The sequence below is a fragment of the Cnephaeus nilssonii genome (assembly GCF_951640355.1).
Source record: "Cnephaeus nilssonii genome assembly, chromosome: 20".
Lineage (NCBI taxonomy): Eukaryota > Metazoa > Chordata > Mammalia > Chiroptera > Vespertilionidae > Cnephaeus > Cnephaeus nilssonii.
The window spans coordinates 25,547,446-25,566,459 of NC_137091.1; the positions used below are offsets into that span (position 1 = coordinate 25,547,446).

The window sequence follows — 19,014 nt, forward strand, 5'->3', positions numbered from 1 at the left end:
GGAAGTGGCTGCAACATGAATGCATACCTCAAGGAGCGAGTGAATAAATGAATGAATGGACGAAGGAATGATCCGGAGCCGGCCTAGGCCCCGCTCCAAGGCTGCAAGCGGCTCCTCGCCCCGCAGGCGTCGGTGAAATGCGGGCGAGCGCCCCAGGCCACGAGCTCCAAACTCCGCCTACGGCGGCCGGGAGGAGCCAGCCAGTTCCGGGCGGAAAAGCCACCTCTGGCTGCTGCCCCACCCTGGCGCGCGCAGGCGTGGGCACCGACGCTTCCCGGAGGTCACTTCCTCCCCCGTCTCCTAGCAACGGCTGGAAGCGTTGTTGACAGCCCAGGCAGAGGCAGCGCCGGACGGAGCCCAGAGTTTCGCCGCCAGTGCGATGGTAAATCTGGGGTCTCCGCCTGCGACCCGGCGCTCAAAGGGCGCCGACCCGAGTGGGCCTTCGCCGCCCGGCTCCCGAGGTCCATCCAAGGCCGGACCGGGGCCGCTGCGAAGGCTGGGTGTCCAGAAGCTTCTTGGAAAGGGCGAGGGTGACCATGGAGGCGGGAAAGATATCTTGGGGCATAGATACCTAGTGGGGTGATTTCTGGAGGTGATACTTGGTGAGGGGAGATGTCGAGAAAGAGGAGATACTGAGGGGAGGATGAAAGATTCTGTGTGGGATGAGAGATCTCCACTGCGAGGAAAGTGTGACAAGGAGCGAGATGGAGAGAAAAATCATCCTGAAAGGAAGAGAGGGGACAGGGAGCGCAAGGCAATGGAGAGAGGGGAGAAGGAGATGTTGAGAAAGAAGAAAATTAAATAAAAAGAAAGAAGGAAGGTGAAAAGGGAGGAGAGAGAATAAATAGGAAGAGAGGGGGAGGAGGAGGGAAGGAGGGAACTGGAAAGTTTGAAGGAAGAGCAAGGTGACAGCAGAGTTTTGAGAGGAATGAAAAGATGCTGAGGATCAAGAGATTGTAACGAGAGGGCTCAGAAATCACGAAAGTAGAAAACTGGGAAGAGAAGGAAAATCTGAAAGTCTGGGGAAAGCAAAGAGAAAGGCGTTGGGGAGAGAAATAAAAGAGAAAAGGAAAATGAGGGCAGTGATTTAAGGGGCTGTGAACATTGTAGAGATGGCAAAAATGTAATAAATTATTGATCCCCTCTACAGCTGTTAGCTTTAAATGCAGTGTTTCCCAAAGTGAGATGCAAATATTGTTGCTATGTGAGATGGCTCAGAAACACCAAATAACAGAGTAAATCACATCTGAGAAAGTTATTCCTTTTTCATTTGATTTTCTTTTCAACCTTTAGACCATATCCAGGAGAAAGTTTCTGACAATATTAGGTCGTTAGGCCCCTATCATATCACAATTTCAAATTTTCACTAAAGAATAAACCTCAGGCTCATAGGTTTCATTAAGGTAGAATATAATAATATTTGCCCCCTTTTTTCTTGGTTATTTCTGTTTATGACCAGATTTTCATTTGGTAGTGATGTATAGTTTCCTTTGAAAATACATTCATTTAAGCCTTTAGCAATATAATTTTAAAGAAGTGCTAGATAAGTAATATAGATGGTATCCCTAATGTCAAAAATTGAGAATCTAGTCCATAAATGACTGAAATTCAGAAAACACCTATAGAGTGGTAACAAAAGAGGAAATAAGTTTTCCCACCCACATTAGGTGCAAAAGAAAACTGTCTTGCCTAAGTAACATAATGTTCACTTGTATGATGTTGGGAGGGAAAAAAGATCACAAAACCTTATCAAGAGACTCTGCAGAATGATGTTTCAATTCAGAATATCCAGTGATTTCTCCGTTATGAAAAATATGCAGGTTTGTTTGGAAAAGATCATTCTTGGTTTTAGCATTTGTAGAAGGAAAGAAAACCAATACAATATAGTTTATGCATAAAATTCATTCAGAAACCTGAGTTTAAACCCAATAATGCGGTTCCAATGTAAGCATTCATGGTTGAACATTCAGCTTGCACTGAGAACCAGGCCATAGTTACCAAGAGATTCTTGGAATCTTGGAATATGTTTTTACAGAATATCCTCAATTAATCATCTGAACTCCCAAATAGGTAACATTTAGGACTGAAAATAAGATTTCTCATTAAGGGATACTTTTAGACAGAGGACGACAATGATATAGCTCTATAAATATTAAAATACTGTAATGTAGAAAGGGAATTTTTTATACAAATATGGAAAGACCAATCAGTGAAAGATGGTCAGGAGCAGATTTCTGTCCAATGTAAAGAATGCTTTGCCAGTAAATAGATAAACATGGAGTGAGCTCTTGTGAGGCAGTAAGCTTTCTGTCTCTAGAAGAGTTCAAGCCAAGAGATTTGTCAAGGTTGTCTGTCAGGGGTCCTATATAGGCCTGTATATGGGACTTGACAATTTCAAAGCTCTCTTCCAAAAGTCTGAGATTAGTATACAGTCCCTTACGTTAAAGAGAGAGGTGGGGAGCGATATTTCCAAATATTAATTCTCTTTAAGGATTGGGGTCACCACAAAGAATCTTTTGGTTAATTTCTATCCTGATCTCTTCCAGGCAGAGGTGGAGGAAACCCTAAAGAGGATACAGAGCCATAAAGGGGTGATTGGAACGATGGTTGTAAATGCAGAAGGTAAAGACATATGATGAGCTTCCTTCTTGACTTGCAGGAGCCAGCCAAGCCCCTGTTGGTTGTGCCACGCCTAAGACAAGCATCTTAGAATTTGGAAATCAAAAGCACATTTTGTATATTTTAGCTATAACATTTACTTATAAAACATCTATTGAGTATTACATGCCAAACACTCTGCTAAGAACTAGGGATATAAATATGAAGAAGACATGTCTAAAAACGTCTGCATATTGCTAAGAGACACTATTGCCTTGTCTAATTGTGAAGGCTTTGTTAAGTGTCTTTTAACATTTCAGGCATACCAATAAAACTTTTATATTGAAGATAGGGAGAGTATCATTATTGGCAGTTTGTTTTTGTTTTAACATCATAGAGGGTACAGGGTTTCAGTCTTCATTTTAAATGAAATTGCTCCTTTGCCACATTTAATAAAATCTTTGAGAATTAGTTGTAATTTCTAGTATAGTCTTTATGGTTATAGTATAAGAAGGGCTACTACATTTCCACCTATGAAATCTGTAGACTTATCCCAGAAACCGGCTCTCACCCCACAGTCCATATTAATCCACAAAGCATTTCTCTAGCACACTGCCTGCCTCAGGCTCAGCTATGGTATTACCTCTTAAAGGCTCTTGCTCACTTCATTGCTAATTCAAGCATTTGTAAGGGCAATAGGTGCTACAGATCCCAGAGTATTAGTTGAGGTAAGAGTAGTTACTTTATATAATTCATGGTGTAACCATGGGATTGGCACATTGCTAACTCAGTGCTTGGCAACAGAATCTCAAAACTAATCATTGTTTTGGAGCAAATCCATCAATATTTATTGATGGCTTTAAAACTTAAACAACTAAAAGTCTGTTTAAACTCTGACCTTCAATCCCTTATTATTAAAAATGGAAAATGACCCACTTTACTGATGGTTGTGATAAGTGAAATAATAACTGTCAAGTGCCTGCCACAATACCCAACACTTAATAGAATCCTATAGAATCCTATATAATAAGAGCCTAATACGTTAAGTATCCAACTGTTCAATCGTTCAGTCGCTATAGTATGCACTGACCACCAGGGGGCAGACACTCCAACTGGTAGGTTAGCATGCTGCTGGGATCCGGCTGATGAGGACTGGGTGAGACAGGCTGGACATGCCCTGGAGCCCTCCTGCAGTCCCTCCCTAGCCCCAATCATGCACCGTTGGAGTCCCTCAGCCTGGCCTGCACCCTCTCACAATCCGAAACTTCTCAGGGGATGTCAGATAGCCAGTTTCAGTCCAATCCCCACAGGCCAGGCCGAGGGACCCCACTGGTGCACAAATCCGTGCACTGGGCCTCCAGTTATAAATAAATAGTACTGAGAATGCAGGGATTTTTAATTGATTTGTACAGGTAAAACATATGATGTGTTTCACAAAATAAAGTTAAATTAAACATAACATCAAATGAATATAATAAATACACTCAACTAGGGTGATCAGGAGGGAGTGGATTTAGGATCAGCCCTACAGGTAAGTCCAGATCCATGGCTAATATTTCCAGGAAGTAATCCAACCCTAGTGCATGGTTCTGATTAAACTGATTTTAGGTCAATGCATTTACACAAACTCTGCCACACCCCCTCAGATGGGTTAATCTTCGTCATTCCACAGAGGTACTACTGTATTCCTTTCCTTTGGCTGCCATAACAAAGTGTCACACACCTAGTGGCTTAAAAAACCAGACAGTTGTTCTCTCAGTTTTGAAGGCTAGAAGTTGAAATCAAGGTGTCAGCAGGGCCAAGCTGTCTTTGAAGGCTCTACAAGAGCATCCTTCCTTGCCTGTCTCCCAGCTTCTGGAGATTCCCAGCAATCCTTGGCATTCCTTGGCTTGTAGACTCATCCCTCCATTCTTTGCCTCCATCATCCTCTCCACGTCTCTTTTTCTCTTCTTATAAGGACACTAGTATTGGATTAGGCTCCACCTTAATCCAGTGTGACCTTATCTTAACTAATCACATCTAAAAATACCCTATTTCCAAGTGGGGTCACATTCGGAGGTTTAAGGTGTACCTGAATTGGGGGCACGGGGGTGCGGCACTATTCAGCTCAATACAGGTGCATTCACCTATGACATCCAGGTCAACTCACCTATGTGTTACTTTGGAAGATCTTAGTCTAAAGTATGCAATTCTGGCAATATGCATCAAATGTCTGAACAATATTCTACCCTTTGATCTGTAATTCCACTCCTAGAAATTTATCCTAAGAAGTGATGAGGGAAAGATTAAGTCCAAAGGATAATCAGTGAGGCCTAATATAGAATACCAATAAATAAACACATAAATAAATCTATTCCAGCAATTTTAAACTGGTGTGCCTCAGAATTTTTAAAACATGCAATACCTGCTCTTTTCCCTTAGGTTGTCAAATAAAGAAATGACAACAGCCAACACAACAATAGCCATCTGGTGTGAATGAATCAAAATTAGACCTATTTTTTTTTGTCATATTGGCAAAAAATATATTTTTGGGTGTGCCGCAGAATTTTTGTAATTAGTTTATATGTGCCATGAGATGAAAAAGTTTGAAAATCGATTATCTCTCCCAACGGTAGGGAAATTTTTAAATTAATTATGTAATATTTACTTGATGAAGTATTTCTCTACTTAAAATGTTGAAGAATATTTAGAGTCATGGGAAACTAATCACAATAGTAGATGAAAAAAATCAGGGAACATAGCAGTACCCAGCATTTTCTAATAAAAAAAATATAGCCAGGCATACATATACATTTAAAATAAATATGGAAGAAAAGGCAGAAATATGGTGATTATCTCTGACTGATGGAATTAAAAGTGATTTTTATGTTATCTTCCTGGGGTTTCTCAACACTTTTTCTCATCCAGACAACAAAATATTATTTTTAAGACCCATTAACTTCTTCTAATTAACCTCTATTATGATAAGGTTGTGTTAGGATTCAGGGCACTTTTCTGAAATCCAAATTAACCTTTTACCCAAAAATATAAATAGGGGCTTATTTTTATGGTCATATTATTAATAACAGAGTATATAACAAGGATGTTTATTAATAGCATGTGGTATAAGTTGTATGACCAGAATGTAATAAAATACTCCATTTCAACAGCCTACTCAATTTTAGATGAACGGGTCATTTATTATAGTGCAGTGTTATAGCTTTCAAAAGTCCCATGAAATTCGATTCTGAAAATATTTAACTAAGATGGTGTTTATGTGGTCTTGTATTCTGCTAATGATGTTAGTCCACTAAGTCTAGGCAAATCATTTTAATGTACTTTCAGGTGGTTACATAGGCCCTCTATCGTGTTTATGCATTGAGATCTTTTCATGTGCTAAATTAAATAGTTTTTTGGTTTCACTGTTATGGAAGCATATACTTCTTATTCATGACAATAAAGTAGACTTAGTATTTTAGCCCAATGCTGAATGGTATAGGTTTTTGTTAGAGAAGATTCTTTGGTAACATTGATTTCCCATTTATAAAACCATTCATTATTTACAAGCTTACAGCACTGATCATTGAATTAGATACTAGTGAATATGCCTGTGTGTATACAGGGTATCCCCAAAAATGTATACACACACTTTCAACAATTATAAAGACAGTGTTTATTAAAATACACTTCATTTTCAAAATTGAGCTATCAGCTGTTAAAGTGTGTATACATTCTTTTGGGACACCTTGTATGTATGTATATCCATCACATCTGTCATCTATTCTTACGGATATAAGTCTGACTTCTATAGGGTCTTAATTTGAAATGTTCTTGACATTTCTAACAATCTATCCTTTGAATTTCATTAGATTTTATCAGCCATCCAGCCAACTCCTTTTATAAATGTACAGCGGAAGAGTACCAGCTTACTGGGATCAGAAAGAATCATTTTAAAGTAGTGCCATTTTAGGAATTTATACTATACATATATGCAAATGTGAAATGGCATGCACAAAGACATACTCTGTAGCCTTGTTTATAGAAGTCAAATATTAGGAACAGCCTAGATGCCTGTCAGGAGGATGTATTAGTTATATTACAAAGCATCCATTTGACAGTCACATTACATAGTCATTAACATGAATAAACGAGCCTTATGCATACTGAATGGAATCGTTTCCAAAGTGCATTAGATAAAAAAAAAATTAAGTGCAGAAGAGAGAATGATACAATCGTATATAATAAAAGGCTAATATGCAAATAGACTGAACGACAGAATGACCCGTCACTATGATGTGTACTGACCATCAGGGGGCAGATGCTCAATGAAGGAGCTGCCCCCTGGTGGTCAGTGTGCTTTCACAGGGTGAGTGCCACTCAGCCAGAAGCCGGCTCATGGCTGGCCAGGACAGCGGCGGTGGCGGTGGTGGTGGCAGTGGCAGGAGCCTCTCCCGCCTCTGCTGCAGCCCCAAGGATGTCCGACTAACGGCTTAGGCCCACTTCCCGTGCCACTCCCTGCACTGCTTCCCTGGGGGAACAGGCCTAAGCTGTTAATCGGACATCCCCCAAGGGCTCCCAGGCTGCCAGAGGGATGTCTGACTGACTGCTAGCTTAGGCCCAATCCCCCAGGGAGCGGGCCTAAACCGGCAGGTGGACATCCCCTGAGAGGTCTCAGACTGAAAGAGGGTGCAAGCCAGGCTGAGGGACCACCCCACCCCCCACCCCCAGTGCACAAATTTTTGTGCACCGGGCCTCTAATTAAAGAATATAACCACAAACCTACTTGAATAGGCTTAGAGGACCTCTGGAAGGATCCCAAAGAAATAGGGAGCAGTGGCAACCTCTCAGAAGGGGAAGTGGGAGAATTTCATACCATGTGCTAAAATTACTTCTTAATAAATTACCTTTTAATTACCTTGCATGGTACCAAGCAGGAGCTTCATAAATATTTGTTGATTGATTTTTCTCAAGTGTCTATAGGGGATATGAAAAACTCCAAGACTTTCCACAGTGTGCACTTACTATTCAGAAAGGCTAGCTGTTTTATTTATCGCCTTGGATCATGAATAGACTAACTAAATAGACCTGAGCATCTGATTCATATCTGTCATCTGCATTTTAAATAATTTATTCTGGTTGTATTTCTTGTTTTGACACTGAGCAGTGCACACTTTAGGTAGTCACTATTTAGGATGCAAAATAAAACTGTTTCTCAAAGGTGCTCTTACAAGGTTGAGTGCTTGCTACATTCCACTCTTCCGCTTGTGCCTTGGGATGTTTCATCTGGTGTGAAAGACAACACTGACTTCTGGGGGAAAGTGGCCAACAAATAATAATATAAAAATTAACAAGTGTATATAAAACCTGATTCATTGAGTAGGTTTTCCTGTAAATATTGTCCTGGTATTGTTTAGCTAGACCTATTCTAGAGACAATCATTTTCTTAAAAGAGGAAGCAATTAATCTATTTCAGATTCAGAATTAAGGCTCTCAAAGGGTTTCACGAAAAACGAGTAAAATCCCAAGTTTGTAATTCTGGTCCACTCTGGAAGTGCTCCTCTTGAGAGTTTCTGAAGTTATATTCTCGGAGGAAAAACCAAGAGTCACTCCAGCCTCTTTTACTGTTTGTCCTCCATTCAGGTGCCTGAGGAGTCTGACAATAATCTCTAATTCACCTAGTATGTCCCCCTAAATTAAAGACACATTTGCAATTCAAATTCCTGGGATTCCCTGGCCATGTGGTAATCCTCAAAATTATAAGAAGGCCATTTCTGATTAGATACAATATATGCAAATACCTAGCACAACACCTGTTACTTAATAAGCACTGAGCGCTGAGTGACCCAAATTAAGCTAGATTGATCTGAACTGAATTGAATTATACTTGCATATTTGTCTGTCTAGACGTTTCCAGTTAAATTAATAGGTTCTGTTTTAAACATGTATCATGGAGCAATAGAGCACACAAGTAGCCAAATTTAATAATGCTTAACCCAAGAATGAGTTCAAACCATGAAATGCCCAGCAAAACTACAGTGTCTTTGTTGCTGTGTTCTCTAATACAAAATTTGTTTTTCTAAATACTGAGTGCTACAAAGAATTTTTGAAAATCCCTTTTGATATGCTGTCTAGCATGTGCAGTGATATCCCTTTCTAACTCTGGCCTCAGGAGAAAATGAGCATCATATCACAGACCAAGCATTTCAAAGCAGGCTCTGTAGACAGGTCACTTGGGGGAATTCATTTTGTCTAGTAATATCCTCACCTAGTACTGAAATAATCAGTTAACAGCTTCCAAAAGATCTGTGCACAAAAACATTCATCACACCATTAGCTACAAAAACAAAGACACGATACCTAATAATCCAATAGTAGGGACTGATTATGATATATTCATATAATAGTAAAGGGTACAGCCATTCAAAAAAATATTGATGACATGGTCACCAATAAGGACAACCTGTGTGCTGTCATTTAAATGAAGACAAAAACAATTATCAAATTTGTAATTATAGTTTGACCCAAGTATTTTTTTATCTTCACTCAAGGTTATATTTAGAGAGAGGGGGAAAGAAAGAGGGAGAGAGAAAGGGGAGGGGGAGAGAGAGAAGGAGAGAAGGAGAGAGAGAGAGAGAGAGAGAGAGAGAGAGAGAGAGAGAGAGAGAGAGAGACATTGATGTGAGAAACATAGATCAATTGCCTCCCATATGCACCCTGACTGGGGATCCAACCTGCAACCTTTCGGTGTAGCAGACAACGCTCCAACCAACCGAGCCACCCAGCCAGGGCTGATCCAAGTATTTTTTTATATCTATGTAGAAACAAGAAGATTGGAAGGAAATAAACTAAAATTGTTACCAGTGGGTAATACCAGCCATCACTTTTTCTTCCTCCTAACAATTATAAGTAGTTTCCACATTTCTACAATATTCATATTACTTTTAATAAACAGAAAAAAAATTAACCCCAAATTAAATCTTGTACCAGGTATTCCGATTCGAACAACCTTGGACAACTCGACAACAGTTCAGTATGCAGGTCTTCTCCATCAGCTGACCATGAAAGCCAGGAGCACCGTTCGTGACATTGATCCTCAGAACGACCTCACCTTTCTGAGGATCAGATCAAAGAAACATGAAATCATGGTGGCGCCAGGTAATTTGGCATTTTATTTCACATTTCAAGCATCTTCCTACTTTACCATATAGAAAAGCTTTGTTTCGCCGAAAACCGGTTTGGCTCAGTGGATAGAGCGTCGACCTGCAGACTCAAGCGTCCCAGGTTCGATTCTGGTCAAGGGCATGTACCTTGGTTCCGGGCACATCCCCAGTAGGGGGTGTGCAAGAGGCAGCTGATCGATGTTTCTCTCTCATCGATGTTTCTAACTGTCTATCTCTCTCTCTTCCTCTCTGTAAAAAATCAATAAAATATATTTTTTTAAAAAAAGCTTTGTTTCAAAGAACAAGGAGTATAGATTCTAATACGCAATATGACACATAATGTTCTTCAATTACAAAATGAAGACATGTTTGAATCTGAAATTTTCAACTTGAAAATTTTGTGACATTGGTGAGGAATCTGACCTCTGAAGAAGTTGAATTTTGCCCACTTGCATTTATTATTAGTAATCAAAAAATTTAGGAGCTGTAGGCCTCATGCTAAGGTGAACTTAGCACACCGATTTTCTGGAGAGCGAGAGAAATGTCTCCTGTCCAGGGGATAAAGTAGGGGTGGATCACAGGCCTGTAGTCTTAAGTGCCCCCTGTGGAGAGCTCACACTCACCTGGCCTACCTAAAGACAGCAGCCAGCAAAATACTTCTTTCCCTGAAGGAATTACATTGCCAGTGTTGGTAGATGCCAGGGTAAAACAGGACTCATGCTCCTAGATCTAGTCTAGAAGAAAAGTCTCCATAGTAGTACACCCGTATGATCAGAATCACCCATAAACTAAATAAAGCTTTTTCTCACCCTGGCTGTACATTGGAATCACTTGGAGAGCTTTACAGAAATAATGATTGATGCCTGGACTTCACCCCAGACCAATGAAACCAGAATCTCGGGGCTAGGCCCCAGGTAATGGTATCTTGTGAAAGTTCGACAGATGAGTCTGATGCAACCAGGGTGGAAAACCATTGATCTACACAAGGTCCAAGTGCTGTTTCAAAGAGAAAAAGCAGATTAGCTAATGTATTCATTTATGACATTTAATTGTTAGAGTCGGTTAATTCTGCCCATATCTTTCCACAGATAAGGAATATCTTCTGATTGTCATTCAGAACCCATGTGAATAGTCCTGCTACGTATGGCCAAGCCCATCCTGTGACCCTGGGTTGAAAACACTTTACTCTTTAATGATTACTAAGATTCTATCCCAATAGAACTGATCTTTTTTGGACATTCTTTTCTATTTTTACATTTAAACTATTGTACATGTCTCATTTAGTTCCTTTTGAATGTATCGTAAAGTTGTGTTTTAGCTATATAATAAATAAATTCTGGTATGTATGTCTCTTTTCTTATAATACACAAACTAAAAGAGTCTAGTGAGAAGACAGCCTTCCTTACTAGTATAATAGCCCTTTTAGTCACCAAGAATCAGTAGGAAAGTAGAATTTTGCCCATTTTGTTGACATGTCAGGGGGACGCAGTGGGGCCCTGCGGGAGCTACAGGGCAGTCCCAGCCCTCCCGGAGTGTTGGGTGCTTTCCCAGGTTCGGGGAGGACAGTAAGAGGTCAGAAGGGTTGTCCTCAGCTGGGCCAGCACCACCGCCAAGCACCACCTCCCATCCCTTGCAAAACCCCTCAAGATTGTACTTTGGCCACACCAGCCGGGGGACCAGGAGCAGGTGTTGGGCAAGGATGCACACTTCAAAGGCTGACTAGGTAACCCAGAGGGTTTTGTTTTTACTAAATATTTCAAGCATTCAGAAAATAATAAAAATCAAACCACAGATATAACAGATTTTCAAGACCCGTATAGAACAGATATTAATATTTTGCCATATTTGCCTTATGTCCTCTCTTTTTTAAAATTAAGCTTTTTTATTTTGAGATAACTGAGGATTCAAATCACATTGTAACAGATAACATAGAGAGAGATCCTGTGTACCCTTACCATTTTCCTCCATAGCAACATCTTTCTAAATTCCAGTACAATGGCGCAGGCAGGGAATTGACGTTAATTCAGGCTGAATACAGATTATTCCCATCACCACCAGCGCCTCTCATGGTGCCCTGCACCAGCAATCCACCAGCCCCTGACCCCTGGCAACCACTAACCTGCCCTATTGCTGTAATTCTGTCATATAAAGGAGATTATAGAACTGAAATAATATAGTGCATAGCTGACTTTTTTTGCTCAGCATAATTCCCTTGAGATTGATTCAAAAACATAAGAAATAAAACATTGCAGATAGAGCCGAAGCCTGCTCCTCCTCTGGTTCCTCTTGTCCTCTCCTCCCCCAGAGGATTCTTGTCAGAGGCACAAGTCACTCTCCACCAGGGCCCATAAGAGCCTACACCCGAGTTCCCGAAATGCCTCCCCAGCAAGCCAAGCATGAGGAATGGTGCACAGTAGTTTTACTAGTTCAACTAAACCTATGGCCCCAGCTTGCATCCTGTCAGGCACCAGGGCCAACCCAAGCAAACAGTGTTTGGGGCAGAAAGGAAGGGCTGGGTCCAATCCCTCAGATTATAGGGGTTTACTCTCCAAGTGGGAATGGGAGAGGAGATGGATCGCAGATGGAACTCACTCAAGGCTCAGAGAGAATGATCCCAAGCCTGTCCATGCAACAGGTGTCAGATCCAGTACCGCTGGGGGTGGGGCCCCACATGAATATACTTGGAATATCCTGTCCAGTTCATTGCAATGACCTCCAGGCCGAGATCAGCTGAATGGTGGTCAAGGACAAAGGTTTGGGAGTCACGAGTCCTGGGTTCTTCTCATTCTGGCTCTGCCATTTGTAAGCAAGTTTTGTTGTTGAGAATCAACTGAGCTGCTGCAGCTAAAGGGCACTCACTCGAGTGCCAACAAGCGTTAGCAGAAGCTGCCTTCAGTACAACTCCACAGTGGCGCTCACTGGGGTGGTGAGGAGAGTGGCCCAGGACACATAGAAATCTGAGTCCCGGGAGCAGCCTTGAGGTTCCCATATCATCCCAGCCAGCTGAGCCCGAGATTTACAAGGACGATGCTGACTATCTCCAGAGAGAACAGAACAAATGAGGAAATGAGCTTAAATTACAATCGGAGTATGTTCTTCTTAATGTGTGGGATGGATAAACACAAAGGAAACATTACAGGAATGGAGAACCTATTCTATAGCACATATCTGACTTCCAAGCAATTTTCTAACACTTTATTTTTTAAAATTTCAGACTTGCAGAAGAGTAGAATAAATAGCATAATGAACATCCATATAAGCTTCGCCCACATTCACCAACATTTTATATTTTACATTTGCTTCATCTCTCTCTGTGTGTGTATATATATATATATCTATAACAATAACCCCAATTTTATACTTAACAATGTAATACTGATATCCTCTAATAGAGTCACTCAGATTCCCCCCAATATGTCTTTTATGTGTGTTTTTAATCCAGGATCCTATCAAGGGTTACATGTTGCATTTGGTTGTTATATCTCTCATTTTTAGCTGTTTTCAGGACCCCGTTTTTCTCTCTTCTTTACCTCCAGGTGGTATCAAATTTGTATTCGCTCTCCCCAGAGTCCCCAGAGCCACCTGCTCCCCGTCCCCCTAGAGCCCCTGCTGATTAGACCCAGATGCAGCCTCAAGGAGAGGAAATTCAGCTGCAGAGCAGGTCTTAGTCACAGGTGTTAACCTTCCTTCTGCACCTGACTCAGACCAGACATCACCATGGACCCACCTCGTGCTTCAGCCCAGGGAGGTCTGGCTACCATAGTAGCCACTCCCCCAGGGATAGCTTTAGCATCTGCTGACAGTTTCCAACATAAACAAGATCTTGTTAGAATACAAACAGCAAGGAAATGCATTATTGCGGGAAAGGCCCACAGAGATCACCTATCCAGCCCCTTGGTTTTACAGGTGAAGATTTCACCTGAGCCAAGGGCTCGGTGTCACAGGAATCAGGTATGTGGGTTTGTATTGCACTGGTCACGCCTATGAGCAGGTGCTTCGGATTTTATCAGAGGGCTCCTCTCTTTTGAGACGCCCCCTCCATACCCTCCAAAAAAAATTAGGAAGTATATATTAGCTCATTGTTATAAAATGTACCAGAGATAACATTTGATTCCAATACCTAAATGTCATCTCCCCACAGTTCCCCAGCCCACCCAGAGCTCATCGGCAGATGCATGGCTGAGTGGGAAAGCCACTTCCTTCCTCCTGGCCCAGCCAGAATTTCAAGCCCCATCTGCGATGCAGCCGTGGGAAATCTCTGGCAGATGCAAAGGACACCGCTAAGTGACAGGGCTCTGGGTGGGTTCTGCTGGGAAAGACAACCCTTCCATCCCACTGGGCAGTGAATTCTGCCGTGGTCCTGCCTGCACTTTTGCATCCAGAGGAAACTGTAACTCTTTGTTGGAGACCGTGAAGGTGGCAGCAAAAAGTAGAACTTGCCAAAGCCAATTACATCGAAGGATGATATGACCTTTGGGAGTTTTTACAACCGCTCTCTGCCTTCCCACACACGGACATTCACATTCCCCCTCGGATGCACAGCATAGTTAATTAGCTCTATTTAAAAGATGCCTGGACTGCCCTGACTGGTTTGGCTCAGTGGATAGAGCATCAGTCTGTGGACTGAAGGGTTCCAGGTTCGATTCCAGTCAAGGGCATGTACATTGGTTGCGGGCACATCCCCAGTGGGGGGTGTTCAGGAGGCAGCTGATCGATGTTTCTCTCTCATAGATGTTTCTGACTCTCTATCCCTCTCCCTTCCTCTCTGTAAAAAATCAATAAAACATATTTTAAAAAAGAAAAAAGAAGATGCCTGGACTTAAAGATTCACACCTATACAAAACCATTGGTAAAGCACTCGTTTCCTATGAGAAGTACAAGCCTGGGCTCACTGTTGCCTCCCCTTAGTCCAACGTGGTCAGGAATTTTACCTGAACAATAGGAGAACTGTTTGCAGAATGTCTGGAGGAACATATCCCCACCATAAATATGAATGATAATGAACCTGGGAAGGCCAGATTATAAAATAGCTAAAATGTATTTATACATTATTATCATTATACTAGAGGCCCGTTGCACGAAATTCGTGCACGGAGAGGGGGGGTGTCCCTCAGCCCAGCCTGTACCCTCTCCAATCTGGGACCCCTCGAGGGATGTCTGACTGCCCGTTTAGGCCCGATCCCACCTCACAATCCAGGACTGCTGGCTCCCAACTGCTCGCCTGCCTGCCTTCCTGATTGCCCCTAACCGCTTCTGCCTGCCAGCCTGATCACCCCCTAACCCAGTGACGGCGAACCTATGACATGCGTGTCAGCACTGACACGCGTAGCCATTTCTGATGACACACGGCTGCTGAGTCGGCCGCATGCTGAGGATGAAACCTTTGCTGCTCCTGAGGATGAAACATTTGCGAAATAATGTTTTTTCCTCAAAGTGACACACTACCCGAGTTATGCTCAGTTTTTTGGCAAAGTTTGACACACCAAGCTCAAAAGGTTGCCCATCACTGCCCTAACCACTCCACTGCCAGCCTGATTGATGCCTAACTGCTCCCCTGCCAGCCTGTTTGCCCCCAACTTCCCTCCTCTGCCGGCCTGGTCACCCCTAACTGCCCTCCCCTTGCAGGCCTGGTGCCTCCCAACTGCCCTCCCTTGCAGGTGTGGGTCCCTCTCAACTGCCCTCCCTTGCAGGCCTGGTGCCTCCCAACTGCCCTCCCCTACTGGCCATCTTGTGGTAGCCATCTGTGTCCACATGGGGGCAGGATCTTTGACCACATGGGGGCATCCATATTGTGTGTTGGAGTGATGGTTAATCTGCATATTACTCTTTTATTAGATAGGATAGAGGCCTGGTGCAGGGGTGGGGGCCATCTGGTTTGCCCTGAAGGGTGTCCCGGATCAGGATGGGGTTCCCTTGGGGCGTGGGGTGGCCTGACCTCTGGACAAACACACAGGTGTTGAGTGTGGCCATATTTTGCACAGGGGAGAAGCAGAGAGAGGGGCTTGTGGTGGTTTGCAGGCCAGCCACACCCCCTGGCAACCCAAGAGGAGGCCCTGGTATCTAGAATTTATTTACCTTCTACAATTGAAACTTTGTAGCCTGGAGCGGAGCCAAGCCTCCTGCTCGCTCCGTGGCCGCCAGCCATTTATGTTGGGGTTAATTCACCTTCTATAATTGAAACTTTGTAGCCTGGAGCAGAGGCCTGGGCCTGGCCAGGGTGTGCGGAAAGCTTTGCTTTCTCTGTTGCCGGGGGCAACCCTGGCCTGCTCTCTCCAGCTCTGTGGCTGCCGCAATTTCTGTTAAGATTTGTTTACCTTCTATAATTGAAATTTTGTAGCTTGAGTGGAGGCTTAGGCCTAGCAAGGGCAGGCGGAAAGCTTGGCTTCCTCCGTTGCCTGGGAATCCTTGCTCTCTGTGGCTGTAGCCATCTTGGTTGGGTTTATTTGCATACTCGCCCTGATTGGCTGGTGGGCATGGCTTAGGTGTGGCAAAGGTGTGGTCAATTTGCATATTACCCTTTTATTAGGTAGGATGCTCCCAAATCTTCGTCACCTAGAAGAGAATGGGTGAGAGGCTGCCCAAAGCTCTCCCAGGTGCCTGCCTCCCACAGCCTCTATTGGTTTTTCTTAACATCTGTATGCACTTCCCTCATATTTGTCAGTGGTGACCTGGTCCAGATAAGGCCAATGAGAGATGCTTCCTTGGTATTTAGAGTTGGAAGAGAGTCAGAGAGCACGTCCCCATGTGGCTGGACCTCTGGACAAACACACAGGTGTTGGGTGTGGCCATATTTTGCACAGGGGAGAGGCAGAGAGAGGCAGTTCTTAGAAAGAAAGTGTACAGAGCCAGGGTAGGATGATGGCCCATGGGCTCTCTGTAGGACCTCGGCTACATTTTACCCTTGGGTTCATAAGACACCTCTAAAGCCTTCCAGTAGGTTTTCCTCTTTTGTGTACACTGACAGGGTGGATTTCATCTGTTGCCTGAAACCAAAAAGGCCTTACCTAACACACGTGGGCTATATGTGGTTCATCCAGGCTTCTTTAATCAGATACAGTCAAGGAGCCCAGTGGCTCCCCAGGACATGTATATTAGTCAGAGGCCCTGGTTAATGTAGGCCCTGGACCTTCAGGAGGCAGACCTCTGGGCAGGAGAGAGGTGCTGAGACATCCCCCTCTCACTGGGAGTATTATCTCTAGTTCATTTCCACCTGGTGAGTTGCCTCTGCCTCTGTCATTGGCTGGAAAGAGAAGTGACCACCTGGACACTGGGCAGACGCATTCCCTAAGCACCACTCCAGGTGGCCCAGGGTGACTGAATAGGCAAAAAGTCACTTGAGAGATAAAAGGGATAAAGAAATACAGAACAGACTCAGCAGATAACATACTACCCCCTTGTCCCCAAAGGCAATGTGGTACCAAAACAAGGACATTGCTTTGTGGTTAGACAGGTCTGTCTTTGATGCCTTGCCCTACCATTGATGATGATGATAATGATGATGATGATGATGATGATGATGATGATACTTTATGTTATTTTCAGAAGAAAATAGGAAGAGGAAGGAGGGATGAAGAACAACAGCAGCTAATATTTGCTGATCACTTACTATGTGACCGGCACATTGGATTTTCACAACAGTCCCATTTTATAGACAAGAGCACCAAGGCTTAGAGTAGTCTCATGGTTTGCCCAAGGTCAATCAAGCTTTTAAGTGCCAGAGGAGGAACCAAAACCCCCATAGGTGACTGGGGCACACACTCAACCATTCCCTTAGATTGTTGACTCACCAGACATGTGACAAGGAAATTAACACCTATGAGCCTTAGAATCTTTACCTGTAAAATACAGACCATAACTCCTACATTATGGGTTGTTGGGAGACAAGAATAAATTATATAAAGAACCTGATGCTTAGTAGATGTTTCAAAAAAGGTAGCTGCTACTATCACCATCCCCATCAATACTACCTAGAAGATCAGTAACTGCTGGGAGATGACCATCGTAGCAGTTATGTTAATATAAATATGACCAATGTCATAAGGTTTACTAGTATATTTGACAATATTCCATGGGGCTCATCAGGTTGAGTGGTTACTCCTAATACTTTCATCAAATCCCTAAATCAACTATCAACTATCCATCTGGTTCTACAGGATGTCAGCCTCCTGTTCTACTCAGGAAATGTCATCACACCAGGAATTGCTCATAGGACTAATCTCTCCATCAAGAAAGCATCTACTGTTTCGTGTGTCACTAAGCCTATGTTTTCTCTCCCTCCCATTGATTCTACACATAAAACTAGTTTGTACTATGCTTTATTCCCTTTCCATTCTGTCCCACTTATAACCAGTTTGAACCATTCCTTCTTTCCTGTTCCCCACTCTGCCTACACATAGAACCAGCCTTTCTATTTGGATGGGTCAATTCAACATATCAGACTGATTTTGGGTCTGTTCTAACTCAAAAATCCAACCATGCAAAGTTGTGCATTAGACAGTCTGTTAGGCTTACGGACAAAATCTGTCTTAGTCTTACCCCTAGTACCTGGCAGAAAATCTGGCACAGTGTCTGTGTGGTAAATAGTCAACATCTCCATTCCCACCCAGGCCCTCTTTTGGAAACAGTTCCCTTTGTTATGGGATTGGTTGCAGAGGGTCCACCGAGTTAATGTGCACCTTTCAAGTATATAATTAGCTACATCCCCCGAGAACACTCAAGACAGGGTTCTGACCAATTAGAAGCTTTAACACTTCTCAATTCAGATTGCAAAATGAAGTTCTCAATTCAGGTTGCAAAATGAATTAAGGCAGGTCATTGACTCCCATGGGCTTCCTTCCACATCTGCTCCTGCACACTTTCTGCTTCCCAAATAGCCCCAAGGAAATATCTGGGGCCGCCCCACCAATGCCAGGAGAGCAGAAGGCCCAGCTCTCAGAATAGGTCCCAGCACTCACAGCTGCACCCTTTGTAGAGCAGGGATGGGAGACCTATCCCGGCTAGTCCTAGACCTCTGGGGAATGGGCTGACGCCAACTCCATCAGATTACAATGCCCCAAATGGTGCTGTCAGCCAGATCCTTTATCTAACATGAACTTTAGGTTGTTCACAAACTCTGAACCTTTCGGTTAGGTATTTGATCATATCTAAGGGAAGTTGGGGGAAAGTAAATGTCTACTGTCTCCAGGAGGAAAAAAAAGAGCACACCAACATCAGTGATGTCAGAACAGGATAGAGGATATCATCTTAATGAGTTTACCTGCTCTCGCCAAGCCCAGCA

At 43.1% G+C, this 19,014-nt stretch overlaps 1 protein-coding gene across 1 annotated transcript; it reads left to right on the top strand.

Annotated features, from left to right (window-relative positions):
• The first annotated feature begins 260 nt into the window (after positions 1-260).
• Positions 261-11,079, top strand: DYNLRB2 (dynein light chain roadblock-type 2). The gene is made up of 4 exons (XM_079799610.1): positions 261-382; positions 2,547-2,622; positions 9,565-9,732; positions 10,826-11,079. Exons 1-4 carry the CDS (start codon positions 380-382, stop codon positions 10,867-10,869), a joined length of 291 nt encoding a protein of 96 aa, XP_079655736.1. The 5' UTR covers positions 261-379; the 3' UTR covers positions 10,870-11,079.
• The last annotated feature ends 7,935 nt before the right edge of the window (positions 11,080-19,014 follow it).

Bases quoted from the DNA above. Each gene is read 5' to 3' on its own strand.
- DYNLRB2 (XM_079799610.1), top strand. The intron at 2,623-9,564 runs GTAAAGACATAT...ATCTTGTACCAG, and splicing joins GATGGTTGTAAATGCAGAAG to GTATTCCGATTCGAACAACC. The intron at 9,733-10,825 runs GTAATTTGGCAT...ATCTTTCCACAG, and splicing joins TGAAATCATGGTGGCGCCAG to ATAAGGAATATCTTCTGATT.